Source organism: Doryrhamphus excisus, chromosome 2 (assembly GCF_030265055.1).
Source record: "Doryrhamphus excisus isolate RoL2022-K1 chromosome 2, RoL_Dexc_1.0, whole genome shotgun sequence".
Lineage (NCBI taxonomy): Eukaryota > Metazoa > Chordata > Actinopteri > Syngnathiformes > Syngnathidae > Doryrhamphus > Doryrhamphus excisus.
Window position 1 is genome coordinate 29,779,676 of NC_080467.1, and position 17,988 is coordinate 29,797,663.

At 40.8% G+C, this 17,988-nt stretch overlaps 3 protein-coding genes across 4 annotated transcripts in view; 1 reads left to right on the top strand and 2 right to left on the bottom strand.

Annotated features, from left to right (window-relative positions):
- Window positions 1–17,988, bottom strand: part of yif1a (Yip1 interacting factor homolog A (S. cerevisiae)) — a 35,241-nt gene that overhangs the window by 15,036 nt on the left and 2,217 nt on the right. Inside the window, exons 2-6 of the mRNA XM_058065191.1 lie at window positions 17,133–17,400; window positions 16,961–17,041; window positions 10,713–10,834; window positions 10,243–10,389; window positions 9,843–9,950 (exon numbers count right to left, since the gene is read on the bottom strand). The gene's annotated coding sequence lies outside the window, so the exon portion shown is untranslated. The remainder of the gene's footprint in view (window positions 1–9,842; window positions 9,951–10,242; window positions 10,390–10,712; window positions 10,835–16,960; window positions 17,042–17,132; window positions 17,401–17,988) is intronic.
- On the bottom strand, window positions 540–7,822 carry ccdc85b (coiled-coil domain containing 85B). The gene has a single exon (XM_058065196.1). It carries the CDS (start codon window positions 6,716–6,718, stop codon window positions 6,104–6,106), a length of 615 nt encoding a protein of 204 aa, XP_057921179.1. The 5' UTR covers window positions 6,719–7,822; the 3' UTR covers window positions 540–6,103.
- On the top strand, window positions 8,192–14,660 carry fibpa (fibroblast growth factor (acidic) intracellular binding protein a). Of its 2 annotated transcripts, none has more exons than XM_058065195.1 (11): window positions 8,192–8,245; window positions 9,261–9,350; window positions 9,483–9,681; window positions 10,276–10,402; window positions 10,937–11,037; window positions 11,162–11,295; window positions 12,161–12,269; window positions 12,356–12,419; window positions 12,822–12,908; window positions 12,998–13,095; window positions 14,255–14,660. In XM_058065195.1, the coding sequence occupies exons 2-11, from the start codon at window positions 9,266–9,268 to the stop codon at window positions 14,322–14,324; spliced, it is 1,074 nt and encodes a 357-aa protein (XP_057921178.1). In that variant the 5' UTR covers window positions 8,192–8,245; window positions 9,261–9,265; the 3' UTR covers window positions 14,325–14,660. The 2 variants fall into 2 exon arrangements, with proteins under 2 accessions (XP_057921178.1, XP_057921177.1); XM_058065194.1 differs by lacking the exon at window positions 8,192–8,245 and adding an exon at window positions 8,394–9,167 and having other exon boundaries at window positions 9,266–9,350; window positions 14,255–14,659.

Here is a 17,988-nt window from a genome sequence, read left to right on the forward strand (position 1 = left end):
GAGTTCTACTTAAAAAAAGGGAAAAAGCCATTATGCTAATCTTAGCAAGCTAGCATTCTAATGTTAAAATTATTTGCAAGCATGCTAAAATATAGCATAATATTGCCATTTATATCAATATCTACTTATGAAAATGGATAAAAATGAAAGCATGTTAACATTAACATGGTAGCATGGTGTCTACCAATGAAAACGGCTAAAAATGCCAGTATGCTAATGTTAGCGAGCGTGCTAACAATGCTAACATGCAAACATTCACGTTAGCAAATAGGACAATAGTGCTAAGTGTTAATAAAAATGTCTAAAATGCTACTATGTTAATGTTAGCATGCTAGCAATGCTAACTGCTGTCATTGTAACACTTGACTAAGCATCAGCCTCGTCAGCGCGGGACCCAAAAATAAAACTGATGAACATCTGTAAAGTCAGAGCATGGACGCGGCCCGGCGTGAAGGTCAAAACAACACGTGCGCAAATCAATCCGGTCAGCACGTGTTGGCGAAACGGCGGACACACAAAGAAAGGTCGTCGGAATCGTGTCGTAGCACTGTACTGTATTTAAAGCTCTTCAATGCACTACCAAGCACACAGCCCGCCATCAAACATCTCCGGGAACATCCTGGGCATGGCTTCACGTCAACTAAAAGGGTTCCTTGGTCCTTCCAGTTCATACAAAGCAAGAAGAGTCCAAGGTCAAACTGTCCTTGGTGTTGCAGGGCAAATACAAAGCATACACAGGAGACCAAAAGAGGAGCAACCGAGGCTGCGTTCACACGTCAGGTTCGATACTTTTGTCAAGTTTGCGGTGCGGTGAAGACGAGGAAACAAAAGGTGTCCAAAGTGCGGCCTGCAGCACGTATGCAAGCATGGCATTTTACAACGCTAGTCTAACAAGAAAAATGGATTCTACTAGTAACTAATAATGTGATATTATAAGGAGAAATCATATTCTGAAACATGGAAATATTATGAGAAACAAACTAGGTTCTGGAAAAAGATAACTTTGAGATGTCCGATTTTCGCTTTTTTTTGCCGAAAACCGATACCATACAGCATTTTTTTCATATCGGTTTTCATGGTCAGGAAATAATCCGATACCGATGTAGACCGATATCACATTTTTATGCTGATATCAGACATCCCTCACATAATGTTACAAATATAAAGTCAAAATATTATGGGAATAAAGTCATAAAAGTAGCAAAACAGCAGAAATGCAAAACACGGCAGTCATTTTAGCAGACTAACGTTCAAATATGAAGCCTATTGCGGGAAAAAAAGTCACATTTTTATGAGAATAAACTTTTAGCATTATGACGAAAAATAATCTCATTTTAGTAGCATAGAGATTAAATTAGTTTTAATCTGTTTTTGACTGGCGTAACGACACCTCGCAACACCACATGAAACTAGCCGCTAACCCTAACCACATGAAACTAGCCGCTAGCGGGTAAAAAAAAAAAAGGAAAAACGTCACATTTTTACGAGAATAAACTTGTCATATTATGAGGAAAAATAATCTCATTTCAGTAGCATGGAGATTAAATTAGTTTTAATCTGTTTTTGACTGGCGTGACGACACCTCGCAACACCGCATGAAACTAGCCGCTAGCCAGTTTGCGGCTAAAAAAAAAGTCATATTGCGGGAAAAAAGTCACATTTTTACGAGAATAAACTTGTAGTATTATGAGGAAAAATAATCCAATTTTAGTAGCATAAAGATTAAATTAGTTTTAATCCGATTTTGACCTCGCGACACCACATGAAACTAGCCGCTAGCCGGTTTGCGGCTAAAAAAAAAAAGTCATATTGCGGGAAAAAAGTCACATTTTTACGAGAATAAACTTGTAGTATTATGAGGAAAAATAATCCAATTTTAGTAGCATAAAGATTAAATTAGTTTTAATCCGATTTTGACCTCGCGACACCACATGAAACTAGCCGCTAGCCGGTTAGCGGCTAAAAAAAAAAGTCCTATTTTGGGAAAAAAGTCACATTTTTACGAGAATAAACTTGTAGTATTATGAGGAAAAATAATCCAATTTTAGTAGCATAAAGATTAAATTAGTTTTAATCCGATTTTGACCTCGCAACACCACATGAAACTAGCCGCTAGCCAGTTAGCGGCTAAAAAAAGTCATATTGTGGGAAAAAAGTCACATTTTTACGAGAATAAACTTGTAGTATTATGAGGAAAAAGAATCTTATTTTAGTAGCATAGAGATTAAATTAGTTTTAATCCGATTTTGACCTCGCAACACCACATGAAACTATCCGCTAGCCAGTTAGCGGCTAAAAAAAAGTCATATTGTGGGAAAAAAAAGTCACATTTTTACGAGAATAAACTTGTAGTATTATGAGGAAAAATAATCCAATTTTAGTAGCATAGAGATTAAATTAGTTTTAATCCGATTTTGACCTCGCGACACCACATGAAACTAGCCGCTAGCCAGTTAGCGGCTAAAATAAAAGTCCTACTGCGGGAAAAAAAGTCACATTTTTACGAGAATAAACTTGTATTATGAGGAAAAATAATCCAATTTTAGTAGCATAGAGATTAAATTAGTTTTAATCCGATTTTGACCTCGCAACACCACATGAAACTAGCCGCTAGCCAGTTAGCGGCTAAAAAAAGTCATATTGCGGGAAAAAAAGTAATTTTTTTACGAGAATAAACTTGTCGTATTATGAGGAAAAATAATCAAATTTTAGTAGCATAGAGATTAAATTAGTTTTAATCCGATTTTGACCTCGTGACACCACATGAAACTAGCCGCTAGCCGGTTAGCGGCTAAAATAAAAGTCCTACTGCGGGAAAAAAAGTCACATTTTTACGAGAATAAACTTGTCGTATTATGAGGAAAAATAATCCAATTTTAGTAGCATAGAGATTAAATTAGTTTTAATCCGATTTTGACCTCGCGACACCACATGAAACTTGCCGCTAGCCAGTTAGCGGCTAAAAAAAGTCATATTGCGGGAAAAAAAGTAAATTTTTTACGAGAATAAACTTGTCTTATTATGAGGAAAAATAATCCAATTTTAGTAGCATAGAGATTAAATTAGTTTTAATCCGATTTTGACCTCGCAACACCACATGAAACTAGCCGCTAGCCAGTTAGCGGCTAAAAAAAGTCATATTGTGGGGAAAAAAAGTCAAATTTTTACGAGAATAAACTTATAGTATTATGAGGAAAAATAATCCAATTTTAGTAGCAGAGAGATTAAATTAGTTTGAATCTGATTTTGACCTCGCAACACCACATGAAACTAGCCGCTAGCCAGTTAGCGGCTAAAAAAAGTCATATTGTGGGAAAAAAAAGTCAAATTTTTACAAGAATAAACTTGTAGTATTATGAGGAAAAATAATCTTATTTTAGTAGCATAGAGATTAAATTAGTTTTAATCCGATTTTGACCTCGCGACACCACATGAAACTAGCCGCTAGCCCGTTAGCGGCTAAAAAAAAAAGTCCTATTGCGGAAAAAAAGTAAAATTTTTACAAGATAAACTTGTAGTATTATGAGGAAAAATAATCCAATTTTAGTAGCATAGAGATTAAATTAGTTTTAATCCGTTTTTGACTGGCGTGACAACACCTCGCAACACCGCATGAAACTAGCCGCTAGCCGGTTTGCGGCTAAAAAAAAAGTCATATTGCGGGAAAAAAGTCACATTTTTACGAGAATAAACTTGTCGTATTATGAGGAAAAATAATCCAATTTTAGTAGCACAGAGATTAAATTAGTTTTAATCCGATTTTGACCTCACAACACCACATGAAACTAGCCGCTAGCCAGTTAGCGGCTAAAAAAAGTCCTATTGTGGGAAAAAAAGTCAAATTTTTACAAGAATAAACTTGTAGTATTATGAGGAAAAATAATCTTATTTTAGTAGCATAAAGATTAAATTAGTTTTAATCCGATTTTGACCTCGCGACACCACATGAAACTAGCCGCTAGCCGGTTAGCGGCTAAAAAAAAAAGTCCTATTTTGGGAAAAAAGTCACATTTTTACGAGAATAAACTTGTAGTATTATGAGGAAAAATAATCCAATTTTAGTAGCATAGAGATTAAATTAGTTTTAATCCGATTTTGACCTCGCAACACCACATGAAACTAGCCGCTAGCCAGTTAGCGGCTAAAAAAAGTCATATTGCGGGAAAAAAAGTAAATTTTTTACGAGAATAAACTTGTCGTATTATGAGGAAAAATAATCCAATTTTAGTAGCATAGAGATTAAATTAGTTTTAATCCGATTTTGACCTCGTGACACCACATGAAACTAGCCGCTAGCCAGTTAGCGGCTAAAAAAAGTCATATTGCGGGAAAAAAAGTAAATTTTTTACGAGAATAAACTTGTCGTATTATGAGGAAAAATAATCCAATTTTAGTAGCATAGAGATTAAATTAGTTTTAATCCGATTTTGACCTCGCAACACCATATGAAACTAGCCGCTAGCCAGTTAGCAGCTAAAAACAGTCATATTGTGGGAAAAAAAAGTCAAATTTTTACGAGAATAAACTTGTAGTATTATGAGGAAAAATAATCCAATTTTAGTAGCATAGAGATTAAATTAGTTTTAATCCGATTTTGACTTTACAACACCACATGAAACTAGCCGCTAGCCAGTTAGCGGCTAAAAAAAGTCATATTGTGGGAAAAAAGTCACATTTTTACGAGAATAAACTTGTCGTATTATGAGGAAAAATAATCCAATTTTAGTAGCATAGAGATTAAATTAGTTTTAATCCGTTTTTGACTGGCGTGACAACACCTCGCAACACCGCATGAAACTAGCCGCTAGCCGGTTTGCGGCTAAAAAAAAAAAAGTCATATTGCGGGAAAAAAGTCACATTTTTACGAGAATAAACTTGTAGTATTATGAGGAAAAATAATCCAATTTTAGTAGCATAGAGATTAAATTAGTTTTAATCCGATTTTGACCTCGCGACACCACATGAAACTAGCTGCTAGCCGGTTAGCCTGCTAGCCACTTAGCGACTAGTTTCATATTGGAGCTGGTGTCTTTTTGTATTGGAGGCTAATACTAGCACAGTACGGGTAATCTCGCCTTATTAGAGTTTTTCTTTTTTTTTTTTTAAACAACGGGTTATCGGAGCCATAATGACGGCGCCCCCCACCAAACCTGACAAGTGTGAAGGCACCCCAAAAGTGAACAACAACAGCAAGAAACAAAAAAAAAAACGCAGTAGAATGGAAACAGAAACCTTTCCGGTCTGATACAAAGACTTTCCAGTTGGATTTTCCCGTTTTGTTTTTTTTTTTTCGTTTTGAAAAAGCGTCAAACTACCAGTTCCGAGCGAGGTCCAAAAACATCCACGTGGCGTGCCGGGTCCGGTCTTGTACCCGCCGCTGTAAACCTGAAGGGGCCGCCACATCATAGCGCTGAGAAAAACAAGCATCATGCACGTCTTATGGCACTCGCGTCTAATATGGAATATCAAATACGCTCTTTTACGATCCGGTTTCAGTGCTTGGGATTCCATGGACTAAATATGGCTCAAAACTGGATTGGAATCGATCTTTGATTTGAAGAAGATCAACGATAGTCCAGTGGAAGTCCAGAAGAAAAGGCTCACCCAGCAGGCACGCCACGTTGAGGAACGACTCGTGGCGTTGAACATTTCCAGTAAAACCGTATTCGTAAAATCGGGACAACATTGAAGTGGAACATTTAAGGAATGTCGAACTGCAACGTTGAGTCCGAATGTTAACTGACGTCGGAACCCGACGATGACAGACGTCAACAGCCGATTGACGTCGTTTCAGCGTCGCGTGCCCGCTGGGTTTTTTTCCAGCAGTGTCGGCTAGTCCAGTGCACGGTGCGTTCAAGGAACCCCCAGATGGGTCCGTCTTTTTTTAAACAACAAAGAACTGCAAAAGGAGAATTGTGCCCCTCGAAAAAGAGACGAGTCGTTAGAAAAAGCTGTAAAATCGACCTCGGGTTATCCGGCCTATGAAAACGCCGGCGATGGCGGCGCCGGGAAAGTCCTGCAGCGTTCGAAGGCTTCGATGGAAACGCCCGACAAAGCCGTCGCCGCTCGTCTAGCCCTCAGCATCCACGTTTGAGCCCTTTTTTCAGTCATCCGGGGAGCAGACCAAGTGGAGCTGGTCCGGACTCCCCACGCTTCCCGTGCTGGAACTCCCGTCGCCCAGGTCCCGGGCCACCATGCAAGGCAGGGCGAGCTCGGTGGAGCCGCCGGGGCTGGAGTCGCTCCTGCTCACGCACTCCTCCTCCAGGACCAGGCACAGCTCCTTCAGGTCCAGGTTCTCCTTCACCAGGCCGTCCTGCATGCGTTCCAGCTCGGCGAGCTTCTTCAAGTAGCCCCCCAGGTCCTCCCGCATCACTTTAGCGGCGTGGTGCCCGAAGAGCTGCCACTCCCGCGCCAGCTTCTTCACTTTGAGCCGGTCGTCGTCCAGGAAGCAGCACAGGTCCCTCAGCTCCACGTTCTCCTCCTGCAGACGCTGGTTGATGACTTTCAGCTCCCTGATTTCCAGGAGGTGGCCCTGCAGCTGTTTGTTCACCTCCTTGATGAGCCTCCCGCGTTGGATGAGGGCTGAGATCTTCTCCGACTCCTCCTTGCGCAGACGACTCAGGAGCTCCTCCTTGGAGCACGCCAAGAGGTCCTCGTCGGACATCTTGGACAGCTCCCGGTTCAGGAGCTCGCTTTCGCTGCTCATCTTCTCCGTCATGTCACAACGACCCCCCCACTACTACGGTAATCCCTGAGAATGGAAAATGTGCTTCAGGAGCTCGACACCCTCATGCAGTGTTGTCTTCCAGGTGTGAGCATCACGCCGGAGGCAGAAAGCTTCCAGTTGGGAGATCTTCAGTGCCGAATGAGTGAAATGCACCACAAAGGAAACTAAATCAACCTGTAAGCAGCTTCTTCCAGCAGAGGCCTCCACAGGAACAGGAAAGGAACTGTGCTTATTTTGGAGGGTGTTTTCAAGGCAAATACGGAACCCACTTCGATCCACTGCTTCTTTTTCCTATTTATTCCATCAGGCTCCGGTGATTGACGGCCCGCAGATGTTGGCTTTCTACCGCCGCTGCCATCGTCTGATCGGATTGTCCTCCGCTCGCCTCGGCTGAATGGACTCGGCTCTTCCCCGGTTCGGTGGCTGCCAACGGGGGGGAGAAAGCAGGGGGCTTCTCACGAAGGGTTCATTACTCCGCGTGTAAAAAAAAAACAAAGCACAATTTAAAAACGTTCCTTTTTGCTCAGCTGACCGCCGGGGTTTCTGCTCCTCATTGGGCCGGAGGGTCAGCGCCACAATGTCCGCCTCCTCCGCCACTTTCACGGTTTGTGAATCTGCTAGCAGCTAACTGCATCAAGCTAAAGACTTCACCGGAAATAGCTTTGCTTGTACTTCAAAATAAAAGCCCAATAGTCCGACTGTTTACGCTCAAGCCAAGCGTTGTTTTTAAAACAGACAAACTTGTACAATTCCAACAATTTAAGACTTAATATTGTAATTTTCACTTCCATTTAATGCTCGTTTGCTGTTCTTAATATTAAATAAAGTTTTATTTTGACATCTACAGGAAGCACCAGTCTTTTAGCACAGTTTTGATGCTTTTATCAGTGGTAGATCATAAATATTTGTCATCTCCTTAAGTCTCTCCCGGTTGTTGTAGACATCATTAAAAAATCATAAGAGGTATATTAAAAGGCTATGTTGTTATCTAAAATGGGAGTATTGGCACAGGTCCCACCGTTTCCACGGAATGAAGCCCATTTCCAAGAAAATACTGTGGAGTTTAGGGTCCATAAACGCCCTAAATATAAAAATACGTAGTTGCTAGCCTCTTTCTAACAACAACAACAACAATCACACACAATCACATTTCCAAGGAAATGCCTGTGAAACCACTTCCTGTAGGATGTTCCTTGCAGGATGTAAACAACATGCACGGTGCTACTGCTAGTTTTGTTCCAATGCTACCGATATTGTAAAGTATGTCATGCATTTAAAGCCACTTCCTGTGGGATGTTAGGAGCGGAATGACAGACGCAATCCCCAAAGCAAAGATGCGTTTGTGGTCTGCTCGTTTCTTTTCAAACAACAACAATGGGGGGCCCCTTTTCAATAGCTCGGTGTGGTGTGGGGGCATTCATACACATCCTTCCGCCCTGTGTCCCACCTCCATTGTTACAAGCGGACCCCAACAATGCGGGGTGTTAACCTACTGATGGCGGAATCGGAGATTGTCATGTGAGTTTAGAAATGAAATGTGCAGCCGAGGGATCCGCCAAAAAAAGGATGCGTGTAGTCACTGTGAAGGACACATGCAGCAACACGGAAAAGGGAGGGTGAGACGAGGGATTTGCGGGGATTTATTTAGATTAATCGCCGGAGGAAAAGAGAGCAGATTGCGTATTTCATGTCCCACCTCTCCGGCGGATGTGCTCTGAATATTTGAAGAAACTAGGAAATAATTAATAGGCGAATCCAACCATGTACGAAACATAGACATTTGAGTATACTTTTTCAAATAATGTGTAGGATTTCACTGCAATATTTATCGTAATACATTGGCAGTCCTTTATATACAAGATGGGTTTAAGCTGCATGGGAAACATCACAATTTAACATGGAACTTACGATAAGCTCTTAAAAGAGCATAATAATTGCAGACGTTCGGTAATATGTAAAAGAGCTCAACAACAGACGCCATTATGTAATGTGCTTTTGGATTATATAAGATAAATACACCGAGCGGAATGATACGATTGCAATCTTTTGAACAGAAATGCTGTTTTTATTATTAGGCGGCTTGGACATTACGTCATGATCAAGTGAGACATGTTACGTATAGCGTCGAGGCTTCCGAGATACTTCCGGTGACGTTAGAAACCCGGAAGTAGATGTGTGGCGACTGCTGGTGTTGACAACATTGTAACTACATCGACGTGAAGTATATTTAAAAAAAAAAGGTTTCGGCTTTACGGGAGAATTTACTTCATTACTGCTCTATTTTATGATATTCCGGTTTATTATATTCCAGTGTGTTTATTGGCATTTCCTTTTCGACGTAGCTAGCACGGTAAGCTAGCATGTAGCATAAAGTCTAGCTAGCAAGAGTCATGTCATTGTAGTTTGTCGCTTTAAGGTGTTTGGAGGACACAAAAACAAGGTATTGTTTTCACAGTGACTAAATATTTAACACTTTAAACGAATGCTACTGTCAGATTGTATGTTTCACTGTGTTTTAAACATGTATTTTGAGTGCAGATGGCTGTAGAGCTGGATGTGTTTGTGGGTAACACCACTATCATGGACGAGGAGGTTTATCAGCTCTGGTTGGATGGATACACAGGTGATGTAGGACACCCGTTCCTCATTTCCAAATAAATAAGATGTCTATAATGTACATATGTTGTGCTGAGAGTGGGATAGAAAATGAACGTACGTTCACGTGGAATTAACAACGATTTGTTGACGTCGACAGTAAATGACGCGGTGAAGGTCAGAATGGAGGGCGGCGTGCTGGAGGAGTGCGAAGCCAGCGCAGATGTTCTGCTGAGCGACACCATGGACCAGTACCGAACCTTCCAGATGTGTGAGCGTCTGCTGCACAGTCCGGCCAAACTGGCCAACCAGCTGCTGTTCCAGATCCCGCCTCATCGACAAGCCATGCTCATAGAGAGGTGATGCAATGAGGCGTGATGTCGGCGTAGCATGATAGAGTGTGCATACGGTGGGGGGAGAGGGGGGGGTGCTAATAGCTGTTTTCCACCACAATTAGTGGCCACACTGGACGTTAGCGACGACGTGGAAAACCTAATGCTAAAATGCTAAAGCTACTTACCATTGAGAGACGGTCTTGAAGTAACCTCTTTTGTTGAGAAACGTGGGACCGTCCGGTCGGCTTCAGAATGTGACCAACCACTGTGGAGTGGGTGTGTCTGGAGGCGGGCTGTGGGTGGAATACATTAAAACAGGGAAGCATGAAATCCAAAGAATAGGTGCAGATTCTGGAAGCACTAGAAAGCTTATGCTGCGTAGCTGCTCTATAGGAGACCACAACTCAATACCAAGGGCCGAAAAATGAGCAGGTCCCCTTTAAGGGACTCTTAATAAAGCGTAACAGCTGCTGGATGTCACCGGCTGAAGATGAAGACCACCAGCTAGCATACTTTTGTCATTTGGCCCGACTAAGATGATTGGTCACTCGCCGCTGTCTCATATTCACATAGATACACACCCACCTCTTTTTCCCAATTGGTGTTTCCCCGATTCAGATACTACGCCTTCGATGACGCATTTGTGCGTGAAGTTCTGGGGAAGAAGCTCTCCAAAGGAACCAAGAAAGACTTGGACGATATCAGTGCCAAGACGGGCGTGACTCTGAAAAGCTGCAGACGTCAGGTCAGTCTCATACAGAGTCCAGTCCACTATGAATCAATGTCCAGTCCAAAATGCGGGTGTAAATATGACCATAGGGGTGCTATTTCATGTTAGAGGGCTCTAATAATGTAAAAAAAAACATATTTAGAAGGTCTTAAACATGTATTCTATGCTTCTAATCATAAATATATCCCATTTGCAAATAAGGAATCATACTTTGTGTAATGAATATCCAAAGAATCGACATATAAGAGGGATTACTGTACTGTGTCATGCTGGGAAGAGTGTACAAGTCACCCATAATAACGGATACGGTTTAAAAGAACCAGACCTTGTCCATTGCTTTGTTGCTGACTGTGTACAGCAGGCGATGCTCACATGGACGTTCCATTCCATCATTCCTCCACCCACCCCTAAATATTTCACTCGCTCCGTTCCACCTCTGGTCGTTTCCTGTAGACAAAGCAGAAGTAAACAAGCTATTTTCTAAACGCCATCATCGTATATCCAGTATGTTTATTGAAAGGGAGCTCATGTGCTTGTTTTTCCCTTCAGTTTGACAACTTCAAGCGTGTTTTCAAAGTGGTGGAAGAGCTCAAGGGCCCCCTAGTGGAGAACATACGTCAGCACTTCCTCCTCTCAGACAAGCTGGCAAGGTAAAAAAAAAACAAACCTTTTGGGGCTCTGAGTTTACTCCCAAAGTGTTGCTAATTTGATGTTTATGTTTCACTACGTAGCATGATAGAGATTCGAACTAACGCCTTCCTCGGCCCGTTTCAGGGACTACGCCGCCATTGTTTTCTTTGCCAACAATCGCTTTGAGACGGGGAAAAGGAAGCTGCAGTATCTCACATTCCAGGACTTTGCTTTCTGCGCCGGGCAGCTTATCAACAACTGGACAGTCGGAGCCGTCGGTGAGGGATTTCGTTTTCTCGAAGCGTCTTAACTGTGGGTGCAATGCAGGAGATAACGCCCGAGGGATGCGCCCAAGAAAAAGGGGGAATGGATACCAGGATGGCTCGCTTAAGGCCGACCTCCACTGAGGCCAAAACTTGTAATGGCTTGGCAGCTCTATTAGGAATATTACAGTAATATTAGCATTACATTAGCATCACAGTGGAAAGGGAGTCTGCACCAAAACGCTACGGCTTCTTGCTAAACAGCTTTTCAGTAATCGTGGCAACGGTTCCCTCGGCAGTCCTATGTCAGAGTTGTTCCTACCTCTGATGGCCACCAGAGGTCCTCATACGCCTGCACGAGGAATGACGGCCGTTGTTTTGCTACAGCAGCAGGACGCATTAGCAGCGAGATGATATAATGCGGCGCTGCAGAAGTATTTGGACGGTGACAGCCGTGGTACTCCACCACAACGTAGTAGAAATGAAAGGAGGTGCGTTTAAGTGGGGATCATTGAATTTATTATTATTTATTTTATTATTTTTAATAATTTTATTAAAATTTTTTAATAAATAATTTTTATTTTTATAAAATATTTTTATATAATATAAATATTTTAAAAAATTATATAAAAAATTTAAATTTATATTATTAATTATAAAATATTTTTAAATATTTTTTATTATTATTTATAAATATATATTTTTTAAAATTTATTTTAAATATTGGCCGTGTTGGGTCCACTTCCTTGTTCCTGAAAGAAAGGAAGCTAAATTAGTCAAGTCTGGAGTTAGTGTGGAGCTGACATTTGGCCCGAAACAACACAAACAAAGCACCGTGCTATCCTGTAACGTGACGTTCAACGCATCTTCGTCTTTCCAGATAACATGGTGGAGGACATGGACGTGGATCTGGATAAAGAATTCCTACAAGAGCTGAAGGAGCTGAAGATTCTGATCTCAGACAAAGATCTGCTGGATCAACACAAAAGGTCTGACGGCCGCTCGCCCGAATAATGCTGAATAGGGAACATATCAACCTCATCGTTTGTCCCTTCCGTCCTTTGTGTCCACGCAGTCTCGTGTGCACCGCCCTCAGGGGGAAAACTAAAGCCTACAACGACATGGAGGCCAATTTTAAGGTGAAAAAAGCAACGAAGAGGCTTCTCATCGTGCTACTAGCGTGGACACTCCTGAAGAAAGCTTTCATGTCAAGATTGTACATGTGGCACTGTTGGATCTTCAGGAGGTTCTTAGTGGAGCTTCAAAATGTTAAGAAGAAATGGAGTAAAGCTTAACAATCCCATCTCGTTCAAAGAGAGAAAGCTTTTTTGCCTTTGCCATCAAGAGATCATGACTGAATACCACATTTTCACCAACAGCCCATTTCTTATTGTGGCATCTTCTAGCTCTCCTTAGAAGCTCCTTGAGATCCAAAGAGCGCCAGATGTACATTTTGATCAGGAGTGTCCGTGTGAAGCTGCACTTTTCCAACTGTATCCTTTGGTCAAATGCCAAACAGTCTTGACTTTCCATCGTTCCAGAATCTCTCCAGAGGCCTCGTAAACATCGCAGCCAAGTTAACCAACACCAAAGATGTCCGGGATTTCTTCATCGACCTGGTGGAGAAGGTGTGGGCTTTTCTACTTCTTTTTTTTGTGTTTTTTTTGAAAGGCTAGAAGCTGCGTTGATGTTAACACCCCCCCCTTTCTGCCTGGAGTTCATCGAGCCGTGTCGCTCCGACCGATGGACGGCGTCGGACACGAAGCTGTATCTGACTCACTACGCCAACTCCGTACACATACTGGACACCTTCAAGTGAGTATTGCTGGGGTGGCACCAGGCCCACCAGGGGTGTTTTTATAACCTCCCTTTAAGGTGGGCTAACTTTGGGAAGAGTAAACACGGTCACATCAACACTTTGGCCATTTGGTGCTCCTCGTCACGTTGTACGTCCTCCAGTGTCTCAATATGGCTTCCTGGTATCCATGACATAGTTTGTTCTAATCCAACACCGTGACTACTACCAGGAGAAACACAGTAATACAGCGAGGTGCGCTGTATTCTGGCACATGTGCCGAGCACCAGCTGTGCCGCCATGGATGTCTCTGGCAAAAGTGCAGGATCGGTTTATTGCCCATTTGGTAGAGCTAGCACGTGGAATGTGTTCCTCAGAAAGTCAGTGTTTGTTTACAAGCGAAGCCAGTGGAGTTACGACAGGCCCTAAACGTCACACGCAGGCGCAAACAAAACATTCCTCACCTCGGTGGAGCATTAAAAAACTGCTGTTATCTCAGCTATTTTTAATGGATTTATTATTATTTAGTATTATGTCATAATTCCCTCTTTTTTCTTTCAATAAAAATAGTAAAAAGGGCATATTTCAGACATACTTGCAAATGGTGATTAATCACGATTAATCATTCGACAGCACTTGATTTTGCGCAACTTTAAGCTATAAGTCTCGTCTTAAAACCCACTTTTATTCTCTGGCTTTTAACTCAGAGTGAGTCGTATGGTCCTGTGTCTTTTAGTTCTTTGTTTTTATTGTAATTGGTTCTATTTTTTTTATACTTTTATTGCTTTGTTTCTTGTTTTTAATATTTTAATATCTATTTTATTATTTAATTTCTTAAATGCTCTTTTAGTTTTGGATTATTACTTTTTATTTTTACTCGTCTGTGCAGCACTTTGGAAACTCTGTTTATAAAATGTGCTATATAAATAAAGTGGATTGGATTGGAACTTCATAGAAGCAATTATCCGCCAAAATTGTGCCCGATGGGCGTGGAGCCGCATGGCTTCCACCGTGGAATGAAATCCACTACAGGTCTGCTTGGCACCTCCACGGCCTTAACAAAGACATATTCATAAAAGAACGAACAGCCCACCGCATTGCTGAGCCGACACAGGCCGCCTGTCTCTCCTCAGCCAATCACTGACCTCCATCTCTCTCTCTCTCTCTCTCCCTCATCAGGCATCAGGTGGTGTGGGACCGATACATGGGCGTCATCAAAAGCTGCATCTTCAAAATGTATCACGACTGAAAAGGTTTCTCTACACTCCCTCGCCCTTGTTGTTTTCTTTAACCCTTGTATTATGTTACGGGTCAATTTGACCCGTTTCAGTTTTTGTGTTGACCAAAGTACTGGTTATCCTTTCTTTTTCTTCATGAAATTTTGTGACTTTTCCTCATCTAGGGTCATGAACACAAAAACTGAAACAGGTCAAATTGATCCGTAACATAATACAAGGTTAACTAGCATGATTTGTTAACCCTTGTATTATGTTACGGGTCAATTAGACCCGTTTCAGTTTTTGTGTTGACCAAAGTACTGGTTATCCTTTCTTTTTCTTCATGAAATTTTGTGACTTTTCCTCATCTAGGGTCATGAACACAAAAACTGAAACGGGTCAAATTGATCCGTAACATAATACAAGGTTAACTAGCATGATTTGTTAACCCTTGTATTATGTTACGGGTCAATTAGACCCGTTTCAGTTTTTGTGTTGACCAAAGTACTGGTTATCCTTTCTCTTTCTTCATGAAATTTTGTGACTTTTCCTCATCTAGGGTCATTAACACAAAAACTGAAACAGGTCAAATTGACCCGTAACATAATGCAAGGGTTAACTACCATGATGCTAGCATGATTTGTTAACAAATCATGCTAGTTAACCTTGTTAACCTTAACTGAAACGGGTCAAATTGACCCGCAACATAATACAAGGGTTAACAAATCATGCTAGTTAACCTTGTTAACCTTAACTGAAACGGGTCAAATTGACCCGCAACATAATACAAGGGTTAACAAATCATGCTAGTTAACCTTGTTAACCTTAACTGAAACGGGTCAAATTGACCCGCAACATAATACAAGGGTTAACCCCCACCCACCCCAAAAAAATACCCCCCCGGCTAAGCTGTTATCTTGGCTCCCTCGGTTTCTGCTTCCCTTGTTTGTCTTATGAGTAATTCTTACGTGTTATTTTATTCCTCATGTCCTCTCTCTGTCTTTACGTATGCTTTGTAAATAAAGAGCATATTTACACTAACATGTCATCTTATCGTCTAATGTTGGTCTGCTGTTTTATCCGCCTCAGGCTTACATTAAACACGTTTAAAGTCCACATCGCTGGCTTCACTCCCTGGATGGAGATGAGAGACGAGACGGGAGAATAAAGGACACATTTTGAAAGCAAAAGTGACCCTAGCTGCGGATTAGACCTTAAAGCAGGGGTGGGCAAACTTTTTGACTCGCGGGCCACTTTGATTTAACAAAATTGTCCCGGGGGGGGAAGGGGGAGAATATATATTTAATACACACTATTTTACGCTTATAATTCTGACAGTCCGCATTGAATTATTAGTCTAATTTTATCTGTAAATCATACTATCAGCTGTCACTATCAGACCACAGCAAATTACGAAATTTAATTTTACAGTTTTGTTTTTTCTGAATCAAACATCCGACTTGACTTATGTTGCCAGCTGTTGTTAAAATTGTTAAAATTTGAAATATTTAGAAGCAGTTGATGTTTGCTAAATAATCACTAATAAATACAATAAATCACTATATTGACAGTTACTATGGTACCCATTATGCCATGGTATGGTCATATCACCTCATACTTCGGTACGTGACAAACGAAAAAAAAAAAAAAACAACCTTAAACCATATTAGGAAAGCAGGAAGTGATCAAATTATTATGTCATTGTAGGGTCACATCACCTCGTACTTCGGTACGAGGTACATTATAAAAAAAAACAACAAAAAAAACCTTAAACTGTATTATGGAAAGCAGGAAGTGAACAAATGTAACAGTTACTGATTATAAAAGTACCAGATGGAGGAGTAGGATTTAATAAGCTTTGCTTCTTCCTACTCCTTTTGGACATGTGGAACTGGGAACTGATTATGGGATGCATTCAATTGTAATCTGATGCATGATCAAATGAAATAAAACCATGACCATAGAAAGCAACTGGCGGGCCGGATTCAAACGCTTAGTGGGCCGCATGTGGCCCCCGGGCCGTAGTTTGCCCACCCCTGCCTTAAAGGGTCCATGACTTGTTTCACTAACTTTGCTTCAATATTTTGATTGATAGATAAACTTATTATATATATTTTATTATTTTTTGACAATATATATATATTATATATATTGTCATTGCACAATAACACAGCAGTGAAATGTCGTTGCCTGGCTCCCTTATAATAATAATAATAATAAATAATAATGTGGAGAATAATCAAATACGAACAATTTACAGCATAAACAGTAATTTGTACAAATAATTTAGAATAAATAATTCCATTTTTGACAGCCAGCTAGCTGTCGCTGTTCAGCCTTTCCCCAAGTGACATCACTTGTTGTGTTGCTGCTGGATGTTCATCATATCCCAGTCATACTCTTAAGTATTAGAGTCCTACTCTAAGTCTACTAAGTGTTTCTTTCCCAAAAGGGGACGTTTAAAGCAACAATGGATGACGTAAGTGGAGTTGCGGTCTTAGTAATGATCGTTTCACTGAGGACCCGCTATGGAGGAACACCTTCACAGGAAGGGTTAGGCTTGAATGTACACGTTTTGGAAAAGGATGCTATTCCGACCGTACACAGAAAAAAGACGAATGACATCCAAGGTTATAGAAGAAGGAACTCCACGGTCATTTCCACTTACCATTCAGTGTTTTGAAGGCCACCCAATCTTCATCTCCACGTCTTCAGGCTTAAGTCCAAACGTTTCTCCCCTTCTTGTCTCCTGAAAAACGATTGACACGTGACTCGAATCTCGGCAGGAATCACAGGAAGCATCCTCTCTGTTTGGTACGCCGCCATGTTTGTTTGTTTACCTGAGTGGTGGCGCTCCCACGGCGTCACTTCTGGAATTAGGCCGAACGGCTGGAAGTCATGTTTGGTGCCATCAACTAGAGCAGGGGTGGGCAAACTACGGCCCGGGGGCCACATCCGGCCCGCCAAGTGTTTGAATACGGCCCGCCCAATCTTTCCAAAGTATTTAATTTAAAGTCAACATACAAGCTGGCATCATGGCCTGAGCCAACCTTTTGATGGTTTTATCAATTTCGTTTTTTGACATGGTCTGTTGTTTACAAAGTGCTCCTGAAAAAAGAGACACAAGCACATAATAATAATAAAAATAAAAATAATAATTATTATATTATTATCATAACTATTATGATTATTATATTTATTATATTAATGCTAATTATTATATTAATTATATATAATAATATTGTTATATTTGCATATTTTACATAATAATAATATAATAATTATTATTTTTATTTTATTTTAATTATTATAATATTTTATTATTTTTTAAATATTTAAATATAAATATAAAATAATAAATAATAATAGCAGATTGCATGACAATTTTACAGATACAATAATACCAGGTGGACTGTTACGTGTAAAATATATAGTCTGCCCCCCCACCCCCGGAAATTTTGTTATATCAATGCGGCCCGCGAGTCAAAAAGTTTGCCCACCCCTGAACTAGAGAAGTCATATTTAGCAAATGTAGAGTTATAAAACATGTCGAACCAACAATGTAAACAATATTGAATATATATTAAATATATTTTAGCACAGTGTGAGGGATCCTTTAAAAGCTGGATTTCATTTGACCAATTTGTGACACGCCTGTGTGTGGTCAGAGTAAGAAGGGGACCACACGGGGGGGTG

Coding starts and splice junctions, on each gene's coding strand:
- ccdc85b (XM_058065196.1), bottom strand. CDS start 6,718: ATGACGGAGAAGATGAGCAGCGAAAGCGAGCTCCTGAACCGGGAGCTG.
- fibpa (XM_058065195.1), top strand. CDS start 9,266: ATGGCTGTAGAGCTGGATGTGTTTGTGGGTAACACCACTATCATGGAC. Junction 9,682..10,275: donor CAAGCCATGCTCATAGAGAG/GTGATGCAATGA, acceptor TCCCCGATTCAG/ATACTACGCCTTCGATGACG. Junction 12,270..12,355: donor CTGCTGGATCAACACAAAAG/GTCTGACGGCCG, acceptor GTGTCCACGCAG/TCTCGTGTGCACCGCCCTCA.